This window comes from Gastrolobium bilobum, unplaced genomic scaffold (genome assembly GCF_033153095.1).
Source record: "Gastrolobium bilobum isolate Gb01-03AN ecotype WA unplaced genomic scaffold, APGP_CSIRO_Gbil_v1 utg1154, whole genome shotgun sequence".
Classification (NCBI taxonomy): Eukaryota; Viridiplantae; Streptophyta; class Magnoliopsida; order Fabales; family Fabaceae; genus Gastrolobium; species Gastrolobium bilobum.
Genome location: NW_026898337.1, coordinates 312,194 through 328,285, shown reverse-complemented (window position 1 = coordinate 328,285; position 16,092 = coordinate 312,194). Strand labels below are relative to the sequence as shown.

General features: G+C 30.6%; 1 protein-coding gene across 1 annotated transcript; it reads right to left on the bottom strand.

Moving 5' to 3' along the window:
• Positions 1-1,273: 1,273 nt before the first annotated feature.
• LOC133315000 (transcription factor CSA-like) lies at positions 1,274-5,553 on the bottom strand. The gene is made up of 4 exons (XM_061516554.1): positions 5,417-5,553; positions 2,347-2,849; positions 1,666-2,103; positions 1,274-1,521 (listed from the first exon to the last, which is right to left on the bottom strand). Exons 1-4 carry the CDS (start codon positions 5,551-5,553, stop codon positions 1,274-1,276), a joined length of 1,326 nt encoding a protein of 441 aa, XP_061372538.1.
• Between the last annotated feature and the right edge of the window lie 10,539 nt (positions 5,554-16,092).

Below are 16,092 nucleotides of genomic sequence, written 5' to 3'. Positions count from 1 at the left end.
TATAGGATATGAGCCTAACCTTAACTAACTGTAACAAACCTCAGTGTATCTTATTATTCTTTGAATGAACATGCCGGCATATATATTGATACAGAACAATCACCATGCCGGCATAAAAACTCGTTAAATTCAAAGTATGAATAATATACAGATTCATCCTATCTTACCACTTAATCATAGAAGTTTTTATATTATGTTAAGAATTAATTCTTTCAATTCTTCTAATAAATATTATGGACTATTCTAATAAAAAAAGATTTAATTCTTTTAAAAATTTAAATTGTTAGATTAAACCACATAAATATCTTTCTTTTTTTTCATATCAGGGACAGTTTCAATTCCCCCACATTTTTGGTGCTTGCTATGCCTAATCAATCCCCTTTTTAATTATATTAAATATGGTGAACAGATTAACATGTGAAAGCAAGGAGGGTACCTCAATTACCTAGTAGGCCAAACCTTTAGTTATACGTATGTCTATTTAATTATGTATCATTGTATAGTTAATTTATACAAATGTATGTATGACATGCCTATATATAACGGGTTAAATTAAGAATCGTCATCTTCTCCCTTTCTTCGGTTAAACAACTACTTATTAGCTGGAAATAAAATTTCATACTCCAACACTTAATAATATTAGCCAAAACAAACTCAAACCTTTTTAATTGTTTTAAAGAAGTTGCAAAAGAATTAATTGAACAATATAGACAGATTAGTTGCCTATGCATGTCAAATATGGTCAAAATGCTAATACCAAACACACAACAAGAAGAAAAAAAAAGAGCACAAAAACCAATGACATGACGCAGCAGCACTGAGAAGAGTAATTGAAAACAGGTAGGTTGATTCATGAAAAGAGGAATCCAAGTCAAGAAACTTTGGCTTCTGATTAACAAAATGCCAAAAGTACCACGGGTTAACAAAGCCCTGCTTCTGATGTTGCAACAACAGTCCAAAAACCAAGAGTTTTAAAATTATTATACTTTCTGAATCTCATAACTACTCATAAGTTCACAACAGACGCACACTCCCCCTCTTTTCTTTCTACTTTTTTTACTTTTTCTACCTTTCCATTCTCCCCTCTATTCATTTCACCTTTTACTTTTTACCTTATATGGAACCTACTGTACACAAGGGAATGCACAAGAGCAGACCCATTTCCACCCAACAACACAACTATGCCCCTGACTACTCTCACTTTCCTAACTCCTCTCTTGCTGTTTACTCCTCAGCCTTTTTGTTTCATTCGGTGAAGATTGCATCAATTTAGCTATGTAGCTCCTACCCCAAGAAAATCAATGAATGGCATGTTAATCTTATCACCCACGTTTTCACTTTCACCAAAAATTGAGAGATTGGACCTATTGGTGGCAACTGACTCAGACACTGAAACTTCTGAGTTTGAATCTGAGAAATTGGACTGGTCCACACCAATGAGCATTCCCATGGATTCAAGCTTATATGTTCCATTCCAAGCACCAAACAATTTGTCAAAACTCACATTCCCAGTTGCCACCCCTCTTTCTCCAGATTGACCTGCAGTCTCACAAAACAAAACAGTAAGATATAAAATATTAACATTAGAGATAAGATATGAAAAATAAAAAATAAAATATTAAGAAACATGATTTTCTAGGCTAAATGGGGGAGAAACAATCATACCCATTAGCAATCCATGCACTTGGTGATTCAAAACTGGACCCAGTTTATCAAAAAGTCTAGGTGTTATTTTGGCTGAAGAAGGAGTAAGGGAGAGGTTAGTGCAAGTTGAAGCAGATTCATCCATGGTGCTTGAGATGGTTGATTCACTGGCTGCATTGTTTGACAGAGTCAATTTTAAACCAGTTGCTTCATTTTCAACAGCTGGCTTTCTCCTTCTATACACACTAGATTGTTCCCTGTACCTTCTAGCCATGATCACATGCCAATGATTCTTCACTGCATTATCTGTCCTCCCAGGAAAGAGTCTAGCAATCATGGCCCATTTGTTACCATACATTTTATGAGCAGCTAAAAGCCTCTCCTCTTCCTCATCAGAAAAAGCCCTTTTGTTGATTCTAGGATCCAGCTGATTAAACCACCTCAATCTGCAACTTTTCCCTGCAATTAGAATAGAAAAAACAAGAAAAGCCATGCAGGGTTATATTCCTTCCATAAAATGGCACTAACAAAGCATCATCACAAATTCTCTTATTACGCTGATGGAAATCATCCATAATTTTTTTTTCCCTATGTGATAGATATTACAAACTTTATATATATTACTTTTTTTTTTTTTTTAAAAAAAAAAAAACTTTAAATAAAGAATTTATGTCAGTTTCCTAGAAATGGGGTTTGGATTACCTGATCTTCCTTCTAGATGTTCTGCAATCAAGTTCCAATTTTGAGGACCATACTGAGCAACAAGCTCCTTAAGTTTTGCATCTTCAGCTGGCCTCCAGTGACCTCTAGCACAGAGCTTAGAATAACCATTTTTTCCAGCACCAGAACTCTTAGCTTCAACTTCATCCCCAAGTTTCAAAGACAAGTTCTTGTTATCAACCCCAAAGTACCCATCTCTTTCATCGTTGATTCTCTTTGTTCCCCTGCTCTCCTGGGGCTGGAACATTGAGGGGCTCAAAATCTGAAGCCCCATCTCAGGCTTTGGACCCTCTACCCCACAACCATCACCCATAACCGCTAGAGTCTTAGACAAAGGAGGAGCTTGGGAACTCAGGAGAAGAGAAGAAGGGACATGAGCTGAATGGAAAAAACTCATATCTCCATTGAAACCTTCACCCCCATTGCTGAAATGCTGTGAACTCATGGAGACTGAAAGCCAAGTACAAACAGAGGCAAAAACAAAACTAAAGACAAACAAAAGGGTTCAACTTTGAAATAACAAATGGATTCTTCTCTCCCCTAGGAAACAGCAACACAATGCCAGAGGAGGGGAGAAAAAAAAGGATAAAAATGTTATGAAAGCAGTTTCTTTTGTTTTCCCTGTTAGATGAAAGATAAAGGAGGTTAAAATCAAAAGGGTAGCATTATTGTATATATTCCCTATCTTTTAACTATGAGTGAAGAGAGAGGGAGATAAGGTAGAGGATAAAAAATGGAAGAAGAAATGCATATAGGCTTTGAACTTTCAAGGTGGGGTTGAGTTGTAAGAATGAGAAGAAAACAGAAACGTTTTAAAGAGGAAGAGAAATTAGCAAAGTATAATAGGATGTTTGAAACATAGGGGAGAGAAAAATAGCGTTAGAGCAATAACAAAAAGGTGGAGAATAGATTGGAGCCCACACAATTTTTTTTTCACTTGTTCTTTCTCTCTCTCTATACTAAGAAAGCAAGAAAATGAGATCAGGGGGTTCCTTACTTTGAGACTGATCTCCCAGTCTCCTCTCTCTCTCTTTATTGGAAAATATTAAAAAACAAAGAGTGAGAGACTGATGAGGGTGGTTTCTGTTTCTCTCTCTAGAAAAGTCTATGATGATGTGCAGTGCATGCAGTTCAAGAACCGCTCGTGTGGGTTGTCACTAAACAAATGCGTGGTGTTTTGGGTATTGGTGTTTTTTCTTGCTGCTTTGCACACCTTCCCTCTCGGGCTTTGAGCGAAAAACCAGAATCTGTTTGTCTTTTTCTAAAACCTTTTGCTTTTTCAAAGGGAACGTAAAATATATGAATTGAAAGCCAACAAACGAAGTTAAAATCATCAATCTCACCACCAGTCCATCACGTCTTTCTACAATCCTTCTTTCCATCTCAACCACTTTCTCTCTTATTTTAAATTTTTTCTTTGGTTCTTTCGGATTGTGCAATTATTCTTGTATTAATCAATAGTATTATAGTATCTGGCATCTATATTTTTCTTTCTTTTTTTTAATATGAATTTCATATATATATATATATATATATATATATATATATAAAATTTATGTTTTATAACAAAAAAAAAATTAAACTATTAAATTATATGGAAGATTATACTTAACATCAACTAAGTTTATCACTTTTTATAGTTGTTGAATACTGATGACTAAAACATGATAAAAAGAAGAAATTAAAAGAGAGAGTGAAGGAGATCATGAAAAAGAGAAAAAAAAATTATATCAAATAACAACAGTTGATTTAATTTAATCCGATGGTTACAGGAGAGATAGTAAGAGGTGATAAACTTATTCAGTGGTAAGTATAACCTCTTTCATTTTTATTTGCCGAAAATAATATATTTTTTAATGGATTTTATTAATCCCATGTAAAAAGAGATAAGTTATCTCATGTCATAGAGATAAATTTGTAGATTCCACCACATGAAAAAATAAAATAAAAAGAAAAAAGGTGGCACAATTATCGGAGGATGTATAGGAGAAAAAACTTATCTCGTGTAGCATGAAAATAGTTTTTCCCTTTTTAGTTCTTAAAACATTTAAGAGTTTTCTAATTTCTTGTCTAAACTGTACAACTAATTCTTGCTTGGACTTCTTATTTTTAATAACGACATTGCTACACTCAAGTTATTTCTTTTTAATTAAGTTCTGGTCAAAGTATTCAAACGTCTTAAACTTTAATTAAATACCGTCAATTGAGACTCAATTTTAATATATATATATATATATATATATATATATATATATATATATATATATATGCATAACTGTATTGTTGTTACATTATAAAAATTTCGTGTATAATAAGTCAAGCTACTTCATATATATTAGTAAAATAAAAATCATGTCGCATATATCCTTGTTGTGGAATATCCAAGATACCTGCATGCGCGTGAAGGGCGGGGATGTAAGCATTACAGCAAGTGACACATGCTCTTAATCATGCAGTTTAAGGTAGTAAATAAATTAGAAGATCATGTTGGAATTATTAAGTTGATCGCTTAGGAGTAAAGGAAGATGTATATATATTAACATAATGATGTTAAATAAACAAAAGGAAGAGGCACATAAAACAAGAATTTGATATGAACTTAATGCATGGTCTAATTCGATCTTTTCTCTCTTCTACGAGATAATTAGTTTCGTAAATTAGCAATTAATTCCATCTGATCCTACAATTAAGCCTTTGTTTATTTTAACATAGCCAACTGCTCCTTCCTTCTTGTTTCCTTGCTTCCTTTAAGTTGCTTTTTTCACCTTTTTATTTTGGGCATGTAATTTAGTATGACCATGTTAATTTTGGTCAAAAAAATAAGCACATAATAGGTTACTTAACACTGACTCAAAATTGCACACGAGAATAGATCAGTTACATTTGATGAGATAAGCATACAGATAAGAAGAGGATGGGTCAGAGGCAGCTGGAAGACCTCACCAAATGCATGAGACTCAAAAAGAGACAGTTACACAGGTCTGGTTCTAAGGAAAATGTTGGTTTTCAGAGGTAAAAAAAAAAGGTACTAAAAGATATGGGTTTTAATTACTTGTTTGACCACGGTAAGAGATTATTGCATCTTCTGTGGGAGACATCAACACCACATGTTTCCTCTTCCTCCTTGCTTTCTTTCTTGTAAGAAAAGCGTACATCTGCATTGGCATTTGCATATATCCTCACACGCATTTCTTGTTTTTGCGTTCAGTTTGGCTGACCCGTGTCCCAACACCATCACCTCAAGATTCCTTCCATTTCTTCGCAAATGACCAAATTATCACACGTGAAATGTCACTCATTTCCTACCATCATAACGTACATAGTCTAATCAAGTCTCAACCCCACCGTGCCACATAGACATATCTTTATTATTCTACAATAATATTAATATGCACGACATTACTAACGTTAATCATGTACGTCCTTTTGGTATGAACATCTATAATACGTACAACATGCATTTATCTTCTGTCAAGATTCAGTTTTGACTTGTCGCTTGCTTTTGTACCCTCTCAACCTCTACCGATGTAATGATTATATTTCTGCACCTTAATTGTGCCTTGTTACTGATTCATATCTATAAATTTAGGAAATCCTCACATGAAAGTTAACATGATTAGATTAAGGGAGATAATTTAATATTTGTGGTCAAACTAATGGTTTTTTTTTTTATCATTCTCTGTTCAAAACTCTTTTTCTCATTTCTCATCGGCATTAATTTGCCTGAAAATTTTAAATTATATCTGACATAATCTGATCATGTTATATAATAAATAAAAATCAATTCCTATAAATTTATTCCAGAAAAGCTAGTTATTTAAGTGTAAGGGTCGTAAAACATATATATATATGAAAAAGTATTTCTACAGTCACTTTAGATAAGGTTATCTACAGCTACTCTTTTTTAACTAAGTATAACCGGTCATAATTAGTTATAACAATAAAGCTGTTTTTTTTTCTCTTTCCCCAGACACTGTTGGCTGACGTGGCGGAGAGAGAAAATGTAATTTTAATGTATGACCGATCATACTTAGTTAAAATGGGATAGCTGTAGACAACTTTATCTAAAGTGGCTGCAGAAATATTTTCCCTATAGATATATATATATATATATGTGTGTGTGTGTGTGAGGTAGGATCCTTTGACATCAGTGTCAAATTTAAAATTTGACACCTTATATGAGAGTCATTAGATCAAAAAAATCAAATGTCTATATATATATATATATATATATATATATATATATATATATATATATATATATATATATCGAAGAATTGTACAAAGTAAGCAGCGTTATACTAACCATAAAACCTTTATTTTCGGTTTTTTTTTAAAGCAGAAATCTAGTCAAATAAAGTTTTAAAAAATATTATCATAAAAGAACTTTTTCATAATAAATAAAGGGAAAAGAAAAAAATAAAAAAAAAATGTCCTAAGCAAGTTTTTTTATATGTGATAGGTTATACTTACCACTTTTTTCTTATCACCTCTTACAAGAATCAATTTTGTTATCGTTGAATCAAAATTAAATTAATGACTCTCACTCCTTGTCATTTTGATTTGATTTTGATCCAATAATTATAAGATTGGTTATAAGAAGTGATAACAAAAAATGGTGGTAAATACATCCTCTTACTTTTTTTAATATATATGTCAATTTTTTTAAATTTTACCCTTATTTTTATTTATCTTTTACACTAATAATAAATCATTTCATATTTCTTCTTTAAAATTCTAAAACATCATTAAAATTTTATATAATCACTCAATAACTTTTAATTTTAGCTTGAAAAATAATTGTTGGGTTAAGTGTATCCAAATGATGATTATCATTCACCGGAAAGAAGAAGGGTGAAAAGAAAGGAAATGAAAAAGAAAGTTGGGGAAAGTGATAACAGAGAAAAGATCCGATCAGAAAAGAGAGACTGAGAGAAAGATCTTGTTTTCATTGGCCCGAATCTTAGAAACAGAAGAGAGAGAGAGAGAGAGTAAACCCTTCACCCCACACACACACACACAAAAAGCACTTAATTTTTACCGTTACCCTTTGAATTTTCAATCCAAAGGAAAAAAAAAAAAAAAAAAAGGAAAAAACTAGAAGTAGAAATGAACAAACAAGGAAATGGAAATTTGGTTTGCTTTGGTTTGTTTGCAGAGCGCACACGCGTGAGGGATCAGAATCACTATGACAGAAAACGGTTTCGGTTAAACGGAAGCACGGGACGCAGAGAGAGGGAGCCCGTCCAAAAGTACTTTTATTCGGTTCATGCTTTTAGTAATGTTTTTTATTCACTTTTATTGCGAGTTGTTTGTTAGGGAAATATTTTTCTTGTAGGTAAGTAGTTATCTTATGTTGTAGAAATAAATTTACAAGTATGACCCACAGATAAGAGAAGGGGAAAAAAAGAGTGATGAGACCTAATTCTTTTTGTGTGTAGCAAAGTTGTTTGTCTCATATAAAATGAGATAAGCATAAGCCTGTTTATTATTATGTTTAACCTCTTATCAATTTTGCAAACTGAAATAATCGATATATTATATAGGGAATGATATATTTTTCAGTATAAAAATTTACCATCCTTACAATCAACTTAATCAGTGTTAATTTATGTCAATCTAATGGTTATAATTTATTAAGAATTATTAGATTATACTTATTAATTAAGGGAAAAGTGTTTTATTCTTTTAAACGACACAACTTATATCCTTTTACTCTCACAAATAGGTGAGAACCACACCTTTATTTTTTTGTCAACTCTCTCTCCTTTTTTATCTATATCTTTCTCTCTCTTAAAATGACACAGCTTTGCATCATTTAAAATGACACACATTTTCCCCATTAATTAATTATTAATTTCCAATAAACTCAATAAATCATAATTGTTAGATTGACATGAATTAATGATAATTTAACTGGTTGTAAAGGTGATAAATATTTTTGGTGATAAGTATATCTTGTCTCATATTATATTAATTTAATTAGTTACTTAAATTATTTGCATATAATTATTCAAATTTATTAACTATTTATTCAACTTATTTAAATTAAAATTGTCTACTAATTTGTTTAGTTTTTGCTTGCTTGGTTTTGATAAACGGTTTTCTGACTCGTGCCTTTGGAATTTTCAGGAGCATGACGGAATCATCCGTTAGACCGTTACAGATGCAGTTGGATCATGGCCACACACGTGTTCGGTAGAAGTTGTTTCTGTTTTTTTTTTATAAAGAGAATGAATAAAACATAATCGTTCATTTATATTGAAATTATCTCTTATAATCAAATTTGTTATCGGATCATAATTAAATCAATGTTTGCAAAATGATAATAATTGAAAATAATTAATTTAATTTTGATCTAATCATAATAAAGTAATTGTAATAGGTGATAAGAAAAAGAAAGTGAAAGATATAATATATCCCATATTATATAACCATGAGTGAGAAACAAATATCTATGCAAGAGTTTGAATGTATCATGAAATTGATTTAAGTGGTGTATACTTGATATGGTCTTGAGTTCATGTTCTTATGAATGCAAAAAAAAAAATATTAGGAGTTTTAACTCAATGACATAATGTGGATATTCTAGACCCGGACATAATTGATGAACGATACTTGTGATTTATAAAAAATAAAAATAAAATTCGGACATCCAGTTATTCCAGTTTGGTTCGATTGGGTTTATTTTTATTAAATCCAAACCTTATGATCTGCTTTCTCCGGCCGTTCGGTTAATTGATTCTACACAAATTCGTTGTAGGAGAATCTGCATGCGACGGCCGACGAGAAGATAGTCTGTTTCCAGAAGAGGGGTGCTGTTGGGCAACTTCTATAACTTGATTTGCTATATTTGGTTTCGTTAAATATAGTTAAATATATTTGATTTAAGAGTTGTTTGAATATAAATTGGTTCGGTTATTAAAATTGCTTCAATAAATTGGCAAAAAATTAAAATATTATTAATTTAATAAATAATTACGAAAATATAACAGTTTCAAAATTACCTACGAATCTATTGCAGATATTCACGTACAAATTGGGCGTGACTATTCATGCCCAAATTAGGCTTGACTCCCAAGGAATTCACACCTAAATTAGGCGTGACTCGTCTGATGTTGACACGTGTCACAAAAAATTAATAATTTAACTGTAAAATTTTATAAAGTCATAATTTTTGACTCGGGTATCCGAATGAGGTAATTTTTTTTGATTCCACATAACTTTTCGAGATCTACGCAATGACATCTCATTTGATATATTTTATCTCTGACAAATATAATTCAAATTTACAACAACGATACTATAAAAATGGCACCAAAGTAGATTAACTCATCTATAAATAAGTATACTTAATGTCATATTAAAATATATACTTCTACCAAGTGTTTGAAAAAAAATAGTGTACAAGGTTATTTATTTAATTATTAAAATATATACAAATTTATATAATATTCTACCAAGTGTTTAGAATATTTATTTAATTACTTTCTTTATTAATACAGATTTTTCAAATTGATTTTTGAGTTTAAATCACAAACTTACTATTTATTTTATTTTTCTTATTAATAATAATTTTTTAATTTTTTTTTGTAATACACTATATAATACAATTATTGCAAATTTGAATTGTGTTTGTGAGAGATAAAATATATCAAATGAGATGTCATTGCGTAGATCTCGAAAAGTTATGTGGAATCAAAAAAAGAATTACCTCATTCGGATACCCGAGTCAAAAGTTATGGCTTTCCAAAGTTTTACGGTTTGTAAGTTGACTTTTTTTGTCACGTGTTAACACCAGATGATTCACGCCTAAATTGGGCGTGAATAGTCACGCCTAATTTGGACGTGAATGACTGCTATAAATTCGTAGATAGTTTCAAAACTGCTATGTATTCGTAATTATTTATTAAAATAGTAATATTTTAATTTTTTTGCCTCAATAAATTTGACTCTCTTGTTTGGATCAGATCAGTTGTAATTTTTTTCCCATTTTGTTTTCTCTTACAAGTAATACTTACATCTATTATATATTGGGAAAAGTGTTTGTCATTTTAAATGACAGAAAGTTATATCATTTTAAGAGAGATACAGACACATAAAATTTGAATTTTAAATTAAAAAAAACCATCTATTTTCTCTCTTTCATGATATCCGTTTTTCTGTGTCTATCTCTCTCCTAAAATGACATAACTTATGTCATTTAAAATGACAAACACCAAACCCTTATATATTAATTCGTACTTACGTTAGAACAAGATAATATAACAAAAATAAAAAGTAAATAAATATTTTACAAAATTTATATTAATTAGATGACTTATCATCTAAAAAAATTATTGGTACAAATATAATGCGTTAAAGTTCTTAGGTATATACGAAATATAATTTTCAAAATATATATCTGGCATAATGTGATAGTTAATCTTTTCTATCTTAATTATGAAACTTGTTTACACCTTTTAAGCATAAGACAAATCTTTATTATAAAAGTAATTTATTCTTATAAGTGATTTATTTTAGATATGAATTATTAATATTAAATATATTTATCAACCATTTGAAGAAATAATTGGATTGGAGGAAATTTATAGGAGTGGTTTGAGATGTTAACCAATCATTATTATTCATCAACACATAGTACGTCTAGTTACAAAATAAATAAATAAAGCGTATACCTCTTCCAACATAAGCATAAGCATGTGGAATAGCCTTCCTCTGTAATTAAGTCTACTCGGTTTATAGCTTGTTTGGATGAGTTTATTTTTCTTTAAAAGTTGTTTTTTTAAGAAAAAAAAAGCATTTTTTGAAAAAAATCTGTTTGGATGTCTGCTTTTAAAAAAAACAGAAGTTATAAAGAAAAACTAAAAACCTACTTTTTTCGGAAGCTAAAAATTTTAGCTTTTAAAAAAAGCAGAAGTCAAAAGTCAAATATTTTTTTAAAAATCTAAATAGCTGTAACTTTTATAAAAAGTACTTTTAAAATAAAAAAGTGATAAAAAAGACTTTTTTAAAAAGTCAATACAAACGAGCTCTTAAACGGCTACGACTACGAGTGAGTTTTTCGTTGGCAGCGACTATATATAGAATAAACAAATCTTCCAAGTTATTACAAAATTCATATTAATTAGATGACGTATCTTCTAAAAAAAATATTATTCTTACAAATATAATGCATGAAAGTTCTTAAGTATATTTGAAATATGATTTAAAAAATATATATCCGGCATAATGTCATAGTTAATCTTTTTTATCTTAATTACGATGATTCAGAATACGAACGATATGCAATCAAGTAAAAACTTTATGCTTCATAAAAAATACACATAATTTTTTTTTTGCCCTAACCTTTTTCTCCTTATTTTTTAATTTAATACCATAAAACATCTTTGGAGTTATGTTTTCCATGTTCTATAATGGAAAATGTATGAACTTAGAGCAGCGTAATATATAATTCAAAATTTTCTGTCGTACATAACACGCATGATATATTCTTACTCCAAATTTCAGTAATCGGTAGTATAAGAGAACACTGGCAGAGCTACTTGTACTTTGAGGAAGCTACACTATTTGACCCTTATTCGATATTTCAATGGAAACAAGTTGTATCTTTCATGGAGATAATATGTGTTTAATTTTGTATAAACTTTGTGTAAAGAAAGCCATATTATTTTTCTATTGACCCAAAAAAATTGAAATCTTGGATCCAGTCATGTTCATTCTAACATGAATTTGTTAGTGTCCAAACTTACGATTTCAAAAGAAAAAAGAGGGGGATATATCCTCTCTTAAAAATTTGAGTTATTTTATTTTATTTTACGTTAAAATTTTATTCAAATATATATTATTACTATTTTTTTATTATTTTTATTTTTATTTTGATCTTTTATCTTTTTTCAATCCTTTTGTATCTTTTATTTGGGTTCATCTATCACCGACTCCAAATAATTTGAGATAAAGGTATTGTTGATGTTGATAAATTTTAGTTAAATAAGAATTAAATTCTTGGACTTAGCCCTCTTAATGGTGTTTTTCCTTTTCTACTATATATATCAACTAAAATAATGTAGTCTTATTTATCAAAAAATAATAATAATGTAGTCTTCTCGTGAGCAAAGAAGAAACATATTTTCCAACAAGAGTTTTTATAACAGGTAAAATCATAGAAAGAATGGGTGTTCGTGATGTGGATTGGATCAAATTTGAAGCAAAAATTATCAGATATAATCCTTTCAGTTTAAATTTTTTTCAAATGTGATCCAATCTATTCTAATTTTATTCGGTTTAGATGGATTGATTTTTAATTTTTTGAAAAGTCTAAAATTGCAGTCATACAAATCATTAGTTATATCAAAATAAAGTCATACAAAGTTACAAACCACTGAAAAATTTAAGTCTTCAATGTTGGATTTATGCTCTTTTACTTAAGCTCAGTTGGGATAAAAGTATGAGAAGAGCCCAACGAACTTAAGGCTAGGATTTCTTGGAACCCATATAAATAATAATGCTTAAGTCATCAGCCTTCAAGGGTTATTGAACAGAAGAGGTAAGCTCAGATCTGAAAAGTGCTCACACACATTTCACTCCCCCTCTAGAGATAGCTTGGAAGGTTTACCAGAACTTAGAGTGATTTGTTCGTGCTGTAACGCAGAAGAGATCGGTTCGTGAGTTCGTGTTATGATACAAAGGACACCGATTCAGGGAGCATCATCTCAGATCTGTGCTACAAGAGGTAATTGTAAACAATGATGATTTGTTATATCCCAAACAACAATGGTCTAAAACGTTTTCACAAATCCAATTGCGCCTACAATTGGTATCAGAGCCAGATTGCGTGTTTGGATGTGGATCTAGTTTTTATTTACAATTTTCATGTAATTAGTTTTGCTTTGTGAAATATTTCACCTAGGGTTCTATATTTGTTATTAAATATTGGCATGTGTATCTTTTATAATTCTTTTTATAAAAATCGATGCTTTTATTTGGTATTTGTCTTTAATCCATGGTAGAGATTTGGTTGTATTTTCTTGGGTTGTAACAAGGAGGCTAATCCCTTATGATTAGGTTTCTTCCTTGCTTTTTTATTTTGATTTTTTTATATTTTCGTTGTTTTACAAAAATTGTAATAAAAGGAGATCAAGAAGATGCAAAAAGAAGGATGTTGGTCATTGTTTGGACGTGTTCGTGACATTCCGGTGAGCGATTTGAGAAACCAACCACATGGAGTGAAAGGGAGCATAAGAACAAGAAGAACGGTGGCCGAAAAAGGACACCAAATGCACCCCCACATGTCGCTGAAGTGGCTACGCTTGGGCTTCACTCGCCAGTACATATCCGGCGCGTGGAGGCGCGTGGATGACCGATTTTAGGTGGTTCTGGCGGTATTGTGTTCGTCTCTTTATGGCGGTCTTTCCCCTTGTGTTTCGTGCTGAGATGAGTTCGGGTAACGGCGCAGTGGACGTGATGGTTAGGGCTCCTGAAATTTGACTTAGGGTTTCTTGCCAAAGTTTGGTATTTGGGGCCTTTGGACCCATGGTTACCATAAAGGGGCTTGAAACAGAACCTATGGACCAAAAGAAATGAGCATATGAGCTGAAAAGCTTTTTTTATTTTTTTTAGAGAACCATGGATTAAAGTCTAATCTATAATTGTTTTATTTTGAATGTATTATATGATGTGATAATATGTTTGGAGTGATAACATGCCATATAGAATATGTGGAGTCATATTGTTGCATAACTTGTTATTTACATTAGCATAGTAGCTATTATGTCTTCAGCGACTAGTATGATAGTTATTATGAGATTATTTTGATTTTTAGATTATCCTCGAAAATTAATTAATAATTATTATATTTTTTTCTCTCTCTATATATATATAGATTAATAATTGAATTAATTAATGTTGGATAATAAAAATCAAGACAAATAATACATAAAATTTCCTAAGAGAACTTTTTATTTTGTGAGTAAATTTGTGGGTCTTCTAAAATGGTTATGTTAAACACATGCTGCATATCACAATCACGTATCATGATTGTGTGAAGCACACACAATCTATTATAATCAGATTTTAGGACCTTAATGATTTTAAAAATTTAGAAAATTATTGTACGACCCATCGTCACCAATGATTGGATGCTAAGGATAATTTTTGAAATTAAGCAATGGTTACTCTCAATTGAACAATTCTAGAAAATTGAAAAATTGCTTATGTTGAATGGGAGGATATTTAAATTAATTTAACCTCTAAGCGCACTATTGGACCAAAAATAAAATAAGGGAAAAGTGTGTATCATTTTAAAGGATGTAAAGTTGTGTCATTTAAAGTGAGAAAAAGAGATAGATAAAGGAAGAGAGAGTGGACAAAAAAATATAAAGGTATGGGTCCCACCTCTTTGTCAGAGTAAAATGACATAAGTTGTGTCATTTAAAAGGATAAACACTTTTCCCATAATATAATCATCTAAAGCCTCATCGGATAAGCATGATTGCATTTTATTAGATTGGACCTAAATAATCATATGAGGAGATTTAAATTATGAAATTAATTTAAACTCTAGGCGCATTATGGGCCTGTTAATAAAATAATCATGTGAAGCCCCATCGGATAAACATGATTGGATTTTATTAGATTGGACCTAAATAATCATGGGAGAAAATTTAAATTAAGAAATTAATCTAACCTCCAAGCGCATTGTGGGCCTATTAATAAAATAATTATGTGATGTCTCATTGGATAAACATGATTGAATTTTTTTAGAGCCTTAATCATTTCAAAATTTTAATTAAGTATAGTACAATCCATTGCTTGGCAATACTAAGTTATTAAAGACAATTTTATGAAATTAAACAATGAATTCGATTAAGCTTATGAAAATTCTCAAATAAAATATTAAATGAGTAAAGATTTTAAAATTAATTAATTAATTTTAAAACCTGAGGGCTCCATTTGTGGGTTTATTAGTGAAATGGTTATCGCTGAACCCTATCGGATAAGGATAATCAGATTTTACTAGATTAAACCTTAATAATTTTAAAATTTTAGTAAAGTATTGTCCGGCCCATCGTCAGCAATGCTTGGATACTAAGGATAATTTTGAAATTAAACAATGGTTAACTACATTCAACTTTGGTAAAAATTTTAACCCTCCCATCGAGGCTCTAGCAATTGTACCAAAGACCCAATAATAATTTTAGTTTTTACAAGTGACTTACCCATCGTAAGCCTTGTTAAGAAAACTGAAGGATTGTTAATATAATAAATATGAGTAATTTTGAGAATCTAATTGCACTTCGTTTGTTTATTGTATTATTTGTTTGTAACAATGTGCCTTGTATGTTTTTTTTTTTTTTTTTTTTTCAGAAAATGACTTCTTTTAATCCATTAGAAATGATTTTGAGTCAAAAACATCTAGATAGTACCAACTATGAAAAAATGGAAAGCAAACATTGATATTATTCTAAAACATGAAAAAGCTGAATTTTGCCCTTACCGTACCAAAGCCATGGCCACCTGCAAAGGGTGCATTTGAGAAAACTAAGACACATTACTCAGATTGGGAGAGGGCAGGTATGGCAGTCCGCTTTTATATTATTGTCAGTCTTTCCAAATACTTGCAGAAGTAAGTGTACATGGTTAAAAGAGGAATATAGATGCTTTAGACTCTTAATGACTTGTTTGTTGCGTCTAACAGCTCTGCTAGACATAATGCAATCAGTGCAAGTT

What these genes read in the sequence shown, in the direction of transcription:
- LOC133315000 (XM_061516554.1), bottom strand. Translation starts at nt 5,553, where the DNA reads ATGCGTGTGAGGATATATGCAAATGCCAATGCAGATGTACGCTTTTCT. An exon ending in CTCTTACCGTGGTCAAACAA is followed by an intron (nt 2,850 to 5,416) that starts GTAATTAAAACC and finishes GTTTGTCTTTAG; the next exon opens with TTTTGTTTTTGCCTCTGTTT. An exon ending in AGTGCATGGATTGCTAATGG is followed by an intron (nt 1,522 to 1,665) that starts GTATGATTGTTT and finishes CTGGAGAAAGAG; the next exon opens with GGGTGGCAACTGGGAATGTG.